Raw genomic sequence first — 12,486 nt, 5'->3', positions numbered from 1 at the left:
TAAAGACAGCAAGGGATGTTGGAAGTATTGAGTAAACTGGAATAAATGCACTGTACCAGCTGTTACCAATGGGAAAGAGTGGTAGGGAACTGGGGAAAAAGTAAAGCTCTCTTTGGTATCTCAGTGAATTCCTGCCAACAGCTACTGATACGATCTGATTCTAAGCACAACTCCCAAGACTTGATTTTCATGCTTGGAGAGAGACAAGGAACAGCTTATGACAAGTCTCCATGAGCCATCACAATGAAGAAGCTCTGAATACCAGATACAGTGAAACACAAGCCAGCAACGAACAGAGGAGAGCACACATTTCTCACCTACTGCTGCACAGGAAACAGGGGCAATGGATATTTAAAATTAGGATCTTTTTTCTGATTTCCCACCAGATAGTTCTGCATCCTCTCTGGTGACTCAGACATGCTCTGACAGGCAACGCCTTCAGCAATAAATGAATTTTTGCCTTGGGGGGGGGGGGGGAGGGAGAGGAATAAAAACGATAATGAATTCAGAGGATTTCATAGAAATCTTCTGTATTTTGAGAACTGAAGAATGACTTACAGATTAAGAACATCCAGCACTTGGAGAAGTCATGCCCTTTTGGTCCCATCATCAAAGCCAGGATCTCCTCTATGTAAATATCCCTGATTTTAAAAAAATCTCCAATGCAGATTTCCCCACTTGTCTTACCTGTCAGCATCAGAAGCCACGTGAACGGGGGCTGCAGGGAAGATATCCCAACTCAAAATTGCATTTAGCAGAAAAAATTCACCTAGCTTCAGCCTTGTGTGCCATTCCTCTGCAAGAACCAGGCACAGCTCTGCATGGATGCTGTCTGACCCTGGGAAGGGGTAGTGCTGATGGCACAACAGCAGGCTGGATTCAGCATCTAAGGTGCACTGCACAAACAGTACAAGTGATACATCATTTAAAAAGGGTCTGCAGAAAGAGGTTACCATAAAGTTTCCATTCCAAAGCACTAAAATCTTATGTTTGCTTATTAAATTTCAGTTGGGGCCCCAGGTACTTGAATAGAACTAGCTAGTGTGTTGTGTTCTGCTTACTGCTGCTGATGTACAGTCGTAACTTACTATAGCAACTGCAAAACCTGGGACTTTAATCTCCTCTAAGCATCCCTTCCAACTCTGACGTTCAGGGTAAAACTAGCATTGCCACATTTCAGTTTCTTTTTTTAAAAAAGCATCATGGGAATACAGAACAAAAGAAGAATAGTGTATCTCCTGCTTAGGAGCGCCCAGTTCAAAGACCAGTTGAGACAATGGCAGGATTCTCACTCATTTTGTAGGCATTTAATAATAACCACTGAATCCAGATGGAAAGCTGATACTGTTAGAGGCACATAGGGAACCTCTGCTTGCTGTTGCTTTTGCACTGCCCGTGGGGCTGCATGGCTCCCCATCCCATCCCTGCTGCTTTCACACCACGGCAGCCCCAGGAAATCCCGTGGCAGCCTGAGGCCTGAACCTACAGCTTTAGCCATGTACACAGAGGGCTGGAGCACTTCTGTGATGAAAGGCTGAGATAGTTGGGCTTGTCCAGCCTGGAAAAGAGAAGGCTCCAGGGAACCTTCTGTGGCCTTCTGCTACTTGATAGGAGATTATAAACTGCTGGGAGAGCAACTCTTTTACACTATCTGATTGTGATAGGACAAGGGGGAATGGTTTTAAACTAAAAGAGGGGAGATTAAGGTTGGATATACGGAAATTCTTTACTTGGAGGGTGGTGAGGCTCCAGCACAGGCTGCCCAGAGCAGTGTGAGTACCCCATCCCTGGAGGTGTTCAGGGCCACGTGGGATTGGGACTGGGTGGCCCTCAAGGTCCCCTCTGACCCAGGCTGTTTTATGTTTCACATAAGGGGCTGGGTGCTGCACTGGGGCTTTATAATCTCAAGGTGGAAGCTGCAAAATGTGCTCTAAGATCACCAAACTTGTTGCAGTTCCTGCTCTTTGACTAACATTTTAAATGCCATGGTCCTTAAAGCCCGGAGTGTTTCTCATGGAGTGTTGTCATAAGGCTCAGTACACAGCAAGGAAGGATGAGTGTACAAACTCCCTCTAAACTTGTCTTCAGGAGCTCAAAGAATTCCATCTCAGTGCTCAAAACCTGTGGTTCAGGCCTCAAAAAGGCTTAAAATGACTTGAAAGTCATGAAAGAACAGAAAGGGTAGAGTACTAAATTTCTGTTGATTTTGGAGGCCGGACCATAGCATCTATGTCATCCACCACACTACAAAGACAAGAAATGTGTGGGTTTTCATCTGTAGAAAGAAGAAATGTGCTGGATTTTTGTTTTTATTTTTTTTTTAATAGAGCCCAAAGAAAAAGCAAACTCAGAAGAGCTCAGCCTTTAAGAGACACTGAAGGCATTACTGGAAAGACTCAAGAAAGTTCCCGGGCTGAACAGCAAAGCCACATTCATACTGTTCCTTCAAGGCCACCAGAGACCCCACACAGCTCAGTCTGCTCCCTGTGAGGCAGTACTGTGGAAAAGGGGTTAAACAGTGGGAAAGACAGACAAACCAGCTTGCAAAATGCATAATAAACAAAGAGGTTAACACCACTCAGCAAGCCCCAGAATCATATGGAATGATTAACATATCAGCCATTCTTCAGCATTTGCTAGTTCTAAAGGCTTATTCTGTCAAGTCCAAACCAGAAATAGCAGCACACCTCAAATACACATCAGTAAGAGCACCTGCTGGAATGGAGCAGTTAAAAAGCAAGGAGCTATGGCGTACGCTTAACCCTGCTGAACAGGAATGTTCAGGAACACATGCTTAAAAAGTTGAGTATGGGATTCAATGTTTTGCTAAACTGAGAGCAGATGAATTTCACAGTTAGCTTATTGTTATCATTACTACTATCATCACTATTCCCAAACAGTCCATAATAAAGCTAGCTAACCTTTTTCAAAATAAGGTTTTCATCCAGTTTGTCCAGAATATACAGGTATTTACAGCTGTCATGTTAAGGAGTCCAGAGACTTGAGCAACTACACAATTTGTTCCGACCAAGCTGACCAGGGCTAGCTACTGCTCTGCACCACAGGCATGATTTTGACAATACAGAGTACTGTAAGGAGATGGTGCTGAGCGCTGAATGACTGAACACAACACACAATGAGTAAACACTAGCAGAAGATTTGAATATATGGAGCAACAGCAGCAGTTTAAGCACTCCTGCCTTGTTTTTGTGAAAACAGAACATTCCTGCTGTGAAGAGATGGTTTAGAACAAATGTTGGCAGCTGGAACACCCTTTAGTTAAATCACTGATACTAGATAATATTTAAGAAGACAAATGGAAAGCATCCCTTTAGAGAGGTTATTTCTATTTAAACCAATAGACGTTTTGGATTTCAGGAACTGGGACTGTAACACATCTGTATTTTTATTTAATTAGCCTTTTCCGAAATGAGATTGCAACGTGCCATGCGGTGTCTTTCAAACCAAACACCTGTAGTCAGAATTAGAAGCTTGACAGCTTCCACAGCCCAAGTTCCCAGGCGCTGAGGAGGTGGTGGGGAATTGTTTGAGCTCCAACTCAGGCAAACTCTGGCAACCTCATCAGCAGCGTTATCAAGGTCTCTCCAGATCTGAATAGCTTTCCTGTCTGCATGTTTTTATGTGTATGCATATGTATTTATTTATTCATTTTATTTTAAGGCCGGTTCCAACAGGAAAAAAGTAATAGAACAGTGAGAATTTCCTGTGACAGTAAAACCAGGAAAAAAAAAAAAAAAGCCCATTAAATAAAATAAACCTAGACAAAGCCTTATGTGAAACTGAAATAAAGCTGAGATGCCCCAGGTGCAAAATGGGTCAACTGTCCTTCGTACAGCTCGGTGCTGGAAACGTGCCCAGCTTTTGTAAAAGGTCCCAAAGCCACGGTGGAAGGCTCAAGATGTTGACTGCCCTTGGGCTGCACACTTGGCTGCTGCAGAGGCAGTGACCTTTATTCCTGACACAGGGCTACGTTTTTTTTTTGCTTTGGTTTTCACCAGAGTTCCTACTTTTCACCAGAAAAAAATAAATAAAATTGTCTGTCAGCCAGGCACTGCAGACTGACATTTCAGCATCTGATTTTTTATTTTTTAATTTTTTTTTTCAAGGGCAAAATAAAAGGATTGAAGCCACTGTTCACAGTGGCTTAGAGCTCAGAGCTTCAGGAGCCTGCTCTCCCCTGATGACCCACCAATCAGCAGCATCTCTGACTACACCAGAGTGGGCAGGAGGCACAAAACTGAAATTGCATAAATTCTGGTATCACTCTTCTGGCATCCTGCTTTTTAAACCTATTCCTCTCACTTGAATGGACCAAAGGGCCCTGTGCAAGTGGCACAGAATAGAAACAAGACTCCATTCCTCCACATTTTCCCATAAGCAAGCTAAAAACTTTCAACGTTCGGTAGGATCAGTGCTTGTTCAGTGTCACAAGGGTAATGACAGGCTGGTGACAAGAAACACATGGTGCTGCTTTTTTTTTTTTTTTTTTGTCTATTTTTACAGTTTTCTATTACTGCAGCGTAGATTCTGTTTGTGGGACAGCATCCCACAGCAACTAACAGCATGCAAAGCCAGAACAGGCAGATGGCTCCCAATCAGGCAACCTTAAAGCCAAAAGCCAACAGATGAATTAGAGGCTAAGGGAGCCCCATGGAAACCATGGAAGTTAGCACAGACATCATGGGGCTCAGCACAACAGCTTCACTGCTGTAAAGGTTTTACAGGCATCTGAGAAAAGTTTGAAAGTGGAAAGAGTGCAATGGAACTTCCTTAACAGCACAGAGAAACACACGAGGGTGCTTTGAAAGTTTGAAAACTGGGCAGCAGAGAGTGGCATAGTGAACCTGTCAGGGGCCATAACTGATATCTTAACCACAAAAGGAAAATATTACATTGCGTGAAGAAAGGCCATAAAGACCTTGAGAGTGAAGACAAGCAGATCATGCTTGGTATGATAAAATGCAGACTTGCAAGAGAGCTGTAGAGAGAAGGGTGGCAGGCAGGCAAGGCAAATGTTCTCTGCAGCAGAAAGAACGTGCATGAACAGGGTGAGATTGGATTTGTCAAGGCCAGCATTAGCCGTGTTGTCACAGGAATTGAGACGCACAGCAATGACAGCCTGAAACGAGCGTGTGAGCCACAAGGGGGGACACAAATGGCAGTATTTAGAGAGGTTATATGGGAACAAGTGGCAAGAGTTAGACACAGCCTGGAGGCATGAACCAAGAGAGACATCTGAGCCAACGGTAACGTCCATGGCTGAGTGACAGTCAGGATCAGAATGTTGTCAGTGGTGTTTAAGAAAGAGCAGGCTTGTGGGAAGTGATTAAGATCCACAATGAATATTAGCTGACAGCTGGTCATCTGCAAGGGGACACACCATGGGGACAGGAGCACTGCTGAAATGGAAGGCACCAGGTGTAAGCTGGGAGGTCTCCACAGTGTCAGTATGGGGATAAACGTTGAATTTGTGTTTACAGAGCAAAGCAGTGAGATTCAGTGTAGAAATAAGAGGGACAGTGACCCAAACGAGTCCCTGTGAACCTCAAAGGAGTGCTAAGGAATGCTGAGGAGTGCCTATTCCTACCTCCACTTTCTTTAAATGCTGCTGAATTGCTCCCTCCAGAGAAGGATCATCTCTAGTGCTCATAAAAGTACATCCAAGAAAGTAGCTATTTTCTCCTTCTCAGCTGAAATTAAGTAATGGAAAACAGGACAACTTCTCCAGCAAACAATTTTATGGCACAAACCTTATTGCTCCTCCTCTTATTATAATGAGAGTATTTTTGTTTGTTTAAATGAGAAAACCAAATGAATACATTCCACTACACACACCCCTATCCTCACCCACAGAAACACTCCTAGAGCATGAGGATTACAGCATGCTCCTCAAGAACTCTTTTATGTTGGAAGGCACGTTAAAACACTGGCAGGGCACAGAGCCTGACCCAGTGCCCCTCCTTAACTTCCTGCAAAAAGTCCTCCATGAAGAAACCAAAGCTCAACCTTACACAAACTAAAAAAATAAAAGCATTCACACAATCCTTCACACAATCAATGGGATCCTTTTGCAAGCTGTAGAAGTCTCACTGAAGTCCAAGATGCCAATTAGAAGGTGGACAGAAAGCAGATATTGCACTCTGCAGAACAGACGGGTTATCATACGTACAGTTACCAGCTACCTGCTGCATAACGCTCCCAACTCTCACAATGTTTTGTCAGCAGCTGCTGTGTCCAGTCCCACTTCAAAGCCATCCCCGTGCTTTCAAAATTGGCTTCCAGAAATAAGTGCTCTCTCTAATTACTATGTGTTTCTACTAGGTTTTTAATCATTAGCATTAAGGGACTGAACATAACCCACTGAGATACTGTAGTGTAAACACGAGCAATGATTATTCCAACCTCTTCACTGGTTCCAGGTAATGATCACACTATATATTTCAAGCTCTTGTGTGGTTTAGGATGGTCGGTTTTCAAATCACGTTATCCTGCATGTTTCTGGTTAAGGCCAACTAAAGGCTAAGGTCTGTCAAAGGGGATAAGCATGTTTAAAAATTATTTTAAAGGCTTTCAGTTATTTAAAGTCAAGGCCCATGACCTGTTAAGAATCAGCAAAGATGAAGACATCTGCCTTATGCTATTCCCAAGTAAACATATGCTGCAGAACTACAAGACAACTTAAAGTTGGAATTTCACTTTAATTTATGGTAGCCATGCAACTGGCATTGCTCAGCATAGAGATGGACATGTTAGTTTTAATCCTGTTAATACAAGTTTTAGAAGCATTCTACACGTGGCAGCACAGTACTCACAGAAGTACTGATATTTGCCCTAGTTCTTGAAAAATGAATGGGAGACCTTGTCATTAAGGCAGGAGTTTGAAAGGGCCCATGTAACACATCCTCCTTTATAGTTTTAAACCCCATCTCGCATAAGGAAAGTAGAAGGGGCTACAGTTTTTTCCATATAATAACTTTGTAGTTACTGGACATTTCTCTGGTCACTCAGCTCACATGGTGAGGCTGCATGCAGATAAATATTAATTTCTCATTGCTCCTCCAACTCGTCTGCATGTCTGATTGCCATCACAGCAGAGCATGCAGGCTCTCAGCACGTGCAGGATTTCTCCTTCTAGGATTGCCCCAAATTTAACCATTTCAAATCTGACTCATCTGCCATGTAACAGGGTCTGAAGCATGACAAATCCTGAAAATAAGCTTGGGTGCTTAAAAGCATACAAAAAGACCACCAAGTGACTTCTGATGTACATATATGTTACTTAATGCTCCATAAGTATATAATTTAAGCTTGTTTAGCTGCTCTTCCTTGAAAGTCAAAGTAACAGAGAAGACATCCCATTTGCCACAGACTAAAGCCATAAATGCTTGATTTGGTGTGATTTTTCCTCAACAAAGTTATTCAAATTGCAGTCATCAGGGGGTATGTTTGGTTTGGGGTATTCTTGTTACTTACTGTCCTATTTGTGTATTAAAAAATAATTTTTCCTTATTTTCAGTGAAACACCAGCAAGGGAAAGTTTTGGTTGACATGGTTTTAAACCCTAGCATGTATTTTTAGTTTGTTTAATTATTTTTCTTGGTAAAATATAAAGGAACTAACTGGCCATTAGAAAGTACGCCCTCACACCAAACCTGCTCTGGTCTATGCTTGGCTGAAGCTCCTGGGGGACCCTGTGACACGATTTTTCTGTGCCACCATTCCCTGTTTGTGGAGGAAATAGGAATTACAGTCTCCAAATAAGTGGATTCTCATCAGAAATAAATGACAGCTCATCAGAATGAAGCTTACCGCAGAAATATATTGGCTTAGAATACTTATAGCTTTTATGAGGAATCTCTCACCAGGTCAAGACGGAGATTTTACAAAAAAATAAAAATAAAAATAAAAATCCAACAAAAAAAACCCCACCTAATCATCACAGTAGCAATAATAATAAAAAACAAAAGCGAACAGGCTATTTCAAGCTACACCAAGGCCTTGTTTTTTCATGAACTAACTGGCATCAACAACAGGCCAAGCTTTGATCGCAGCCACAAAGGTGAATTTCCATTGAGAGCATGCTAACACCACCCACCAGCCATGCCCAAGCATCTAATACGTAAATTAAAATCACCAGGCGTGCACACAAAAAGGGTTGACACCCACTTCCATGGGTGCAGTCCAAGGCATGTCCCAAACTGCTGCACAGAGTTGGCAGAGGCACAGAGGGCTCCTATCAGCCCCACTGCCCAGCAGCCATCTGTGCCCACAGGTGGGGATGCAAAGAAAGAAAGGCTCCGCCCTGTTCCCAGTGGATGGGCTGAACCTCTTTCCCCAAGTGAAAAGAGCTAAGCCAGGCTCGCAGCCTCCAATTCACAAGTGTTCATCTATGAAATCGGATTCCCACCCCTCTCCACTAAGAATCTGCTATTTCAACGGAGCGCAAGATGTCAGGATTTTTGCCAACATGAGCACAGCTGTCAAAATCTCATCCTTGGAAAGAATCCCAGATAGACACATGTTTTACCCCAGCCAAAATGGTCAAGCTTTGCAGAGAAACATTCGGAGAGGAAAAAGGTTCCATACTGTCATTTCAGTATCTTGGGATTGCTCACAGCCAGACAACTGGGATGCGGTGTTTTAAGAGCTGAGCCATTAAAAGCAACAGGCATCTTGCTATTGACAGCAACAAGAACAGATTCAGTGCCTTTGGCATAAGATTATCAAAAACAGCATTACAGGAAAGGAAGCAAGCTTGTTTGGATTTGAGAGACAACAAATAAAAGAGAAAATATGCTCACAGAATCACACAGAATCACAGAATGGTTTGGGTTGAAAGGGACCTTTAAGATCATCTAGTTCCAACCCCCCAATTTTCTTCTTCTACAGTATGTTTTTCCATGTGTCTTCAGCACTTTTGCCTGGCATTTCCAATGAGGGTCTGAGAAATCTCAGGTTTATAATGCCCTTGGGTTCATGTTCTTTCAAGCCTCAGAGACCAGGATAGACTTGCCACCAATGCCATGGGGAAGACGCAGAAGATTTCTCTCTGGATTGTCTCAGGGACCCGAGACCACTGCAGCCACACATTCCTCATGGGCACCAACACAGGAAAAGTTGGTTGGAGCTGGTCAATGGAAACTGCTGAGGTTGTGGTCCTGTTGGCAGAATCACACACTCCTTGTGTCTGACACGTGAGGGGCAGCTTTGGGAGGGGGAGTCCCCAGCCCAGAGTTTTGCAGCTTCCCATCATCCTTCTTGTGAAAGCATGCAGTCTAGCCTGAACTGAGCAAGATTTCCCAACCTTTTGAGCAGGCAAGCACCAACCTGTTTCTCCTATTTTGAGATTAGGACAAATAATTTGGCTCAGGTTATATACACAGACGGATAAAACTAGCAGAAGTGCAGCAACTCCTTGATCCCTGCCAAAACACTGACCACTACCATTTTCCCAGCACCACAAATGATGCACATGGGACCCATGCGTGTTGCCTTTCATATTACGATCCAATTTGCGTGCAAGCAGCAGTTAGCTGCTGGGAGATGAACTTCTACAGTTCAGGGGGTGGAGAGGGGAGGTGGCATCAGAAACAATCTTCAATCATTATCCTCTTTACTGGAAAACGTGCATCTGAATGGCCAAATTTACTAGCTGTTCCAGATCTTTATGAGATTTATAAGGCTTAAGAAAAAAATTTACTAGAAAGACATAAAACTTCAGTGGTTTGAAATGGAAATGTTTGCAAGGGACTTGGGATCAGCTGGTTTCAATTGCAGCCCTGTCTGAAGCAGGGAGGGCTTCGCTTCAGGTCTGAGGACCTCAAACCTCTCCTGACCTGACCTTCCAAAGACAGCTAGAGATTAAAGCAGCCTAGAGAGCCAATGCTCCATCATTAGGAGGAGCTGTGGTACCCCTGATAAAGGAAAAGCACAATTGAGATGATGAGGAGCACACGGCAAAGACATTCACTTCTCTTTAAGCAAACTTGTCCAGTCCTGCAGAGCCAGTCCTAAGCTAGAGCTAACAATACCTGATAAATCTCCACTGCTTAAGCCCCCATCTCTGTACCCCACTCCTTGCTTTCCATCTGTCCACACAAAAAGCGTTCCTGCCTCTGTCCAAGCACCCTGTCTCAGAATCAGCCCTCTGCCTTCACAGAAGCAACCTCGACCCCTAAACTTTATGAAGAAATCTTATCTCCAAGCTAAATTTGACCCAATGGAAAATAGAAACTGAATTCATTTCCAAGCATAACAGGGGGGACAACAATACACTTGGAAAATGTTGTTTTTCCTGTATCAGAAGCCTGAAACCACATTACACACATCTCTTAATGAGGGTAATAAGCTTTAACTTAACAGCCTCTGAAGTGAGCTCATCATCCACTTAAGAATAATATTCCCTTCAGTACCTTGTAGAGCATGTTGGGATAGGTTGGCCAACACTTAACACCTCTGCATTTGCCAACATATGTTCCTGGCTCTGAAACAAACACAAAACATGCAAAGATTTCCAAAGGGCATCTGCAGGGTGCACGGAGAGGTGCTGCAGAGCTGCTGATGAGCTTCTTGCAGCACTCATCCTTCCTCTCATTGCAGGATGCTTAATTACAGCAGGCTGCTGTGGGATTCACACCGAGCAACTCGCAACCACTCCACTGGCAATTATACTCAAGGCAGGCTAAGCAGTATGTGGGATACCTCCTGTCTCTCTCTTCTACCCACATTACCAGACAAGGTTTTCCCTCCTTCTTTCTCCTATTTCATGTCCCACAGACCAAGCGTACAGCTGCTCAGTTCATCTAACTAGTAGATCATCCCTTTCACTGGGACTGTCTTTAATCCTGTGTAAGTGAAAATACCAAACACAGTGTCCTAACGTATAGGAAACATCTCTGACATGAAGTGTTAGAGCCTAGAAAGGAGAGGATTGCTCCCAGTACAGGGTTTTGCAGAGCAGAGCAGCTCCCTTGCCCAGCTGCCTTCATGCTGGCTCAGGCTCAGCAGGGCTGCATTACAAGATGCATTTGTTGGTACTCAGCATTGCTGTTTGAGATAGTTCTGCATAATTCTGCTCAGACATCCTTTGTGTCTTGAAATGTGATTTTCTGCATACTTTGTCTAACTTGCATACTACTTACAGCACTTACTTGGATGCAGTGTTGAGAAAATCATCTTCATCTGTTTTAGGCATACAATTCCATGCCTTCTCCTGATGGCATCTTCCAGAAGAGCAGTCCACAGATCGACCTTGCTCTGCATAAAGACATATGTGCTTGTTATAATTAACATCAGCATCATCTTTATTAGATCTCTTAGCAGACAGGCATGATTAAGAACATTTTCTGGCCCCGAAACCTGTTTATTCAGGTAGTTTCACTTAGTAATTACGTTTTGAAACACAGAATCAAACTTCTCAGTCTACCTATATTCATGAGCCACCAGCAGAAGTTAGCAACATACAAGCTGTCTGTGCTTTGATCAAGATTTCCATAGAACTGACCAAATGTGCTGCCTTAAAATCTGTGAGTCCTAATTTGTGGCTTTTGACAAAAAATTGCAAATTTGGCTCTAACTTGAAATATACTGAATTATGTTTTCTTCATCAGCAGCATCACTGTGAACTATTGTCTGGCAGGAAAGACAATTCTGGCTCCTACCCACCAGCTCACTGTGTGATACTAAGCTCACGGGCCGACTCCCAAGCCATGCAGCTCAGTACATGAGCTGAAGCTGCGGTCCTGCTGTAGTTTCTCCAACAAAGTAAATGACTGAGGGGAGCTTGCCAAGCCTCAATCTCTCAAGATTCTCTATCCCCAGGACTCCCATTCCCTTGCAGAGAAAGTTTACTGTTACTGACATAGTATTGCAATTAGCTAAATCATCTGCAACACAGTGAACTGTTAACTGCTTTTCATTACAAACCAATCAAGGTCCCTTGTCTTCAATGCACAACAGGGCCATCCCATGGGCTGAGAAACTGAGGACAAATTTTTTTTTTTAACCCTTCAGTATTTTGTAAGCAGGCTTTGACTTTTTTCCCCAAATTCTTAGATAAGGAAGGCCTTTCAGCTAGCAGATTGCTTGCAAACTCTTTCCACTGATTACTGACTGAAGCACCAGTTGCGACCCATGATCTTCTCTACTACTGCTCTCTGAAGTTGCACAATGTTGAACAACACAAATTCCCACCTTTTTTCCTCCAATATGGTTTTATTTATATTGTTTCCACACTTCAAAATTAAAAGGCTATTTTCTGTCAAAGGTTTTCTGCATTGTTATATTTACTTGACTATAAAGTACTGATAACCTCTTCATCCTCCAAATACTACACTCATGAATGGGGATGTATTCATCTACAGCTTTCCTGTACATTTTAGATGTAAAAAGTTGAATGCATTTCTATTTAGCCTTTTGTAACTGCTCTGTGTTTACCTGCATACTTTTCAGACCATTAAGCAAACG

At 43.1% G+C, this 12,486-nt stretch overlaps 1 protein-coding gene across 1 annotated transcript in view; it reads right to left on the bottom strand.

Moving 5' to 3' along the window:
• Nucleotides 1-12,486, bottom strand: part of LOC116235174 (uncharacterized) — a 142,464-nt gene that overhangs the window by 4,360 nt on the left and 125,618 nt on the right. The window contains exon 6 of the mRNA XM_090152028.1: nt 11,172-11,277. Coding sequence (XP_090008154.1) covers nt 11,208-11,277 — 70 coding nt within the window. The 3' untranslated portion in view covers nt 11,172-11,207. The remainder of the gene's footprint in view (nt 1-11,171; nt 11,278-12,486) is intronic.

This window comes from Phasianus colchicus, chromosome 17 (assembly GCF_987193195.1).
Source record: "Phasianus colchicus chromosome 17, bPhaCol1.hap1.1, whole genome shotgun sequence".
NCBI lineage: Eukaryota > Metazoa > Chordata > Aves > Galliformes > Phasianidae > Phasianus > Phasianus colchicus.
This window is presented reverse-complemented; position numbering and strand designations above follow the sequence as displayed.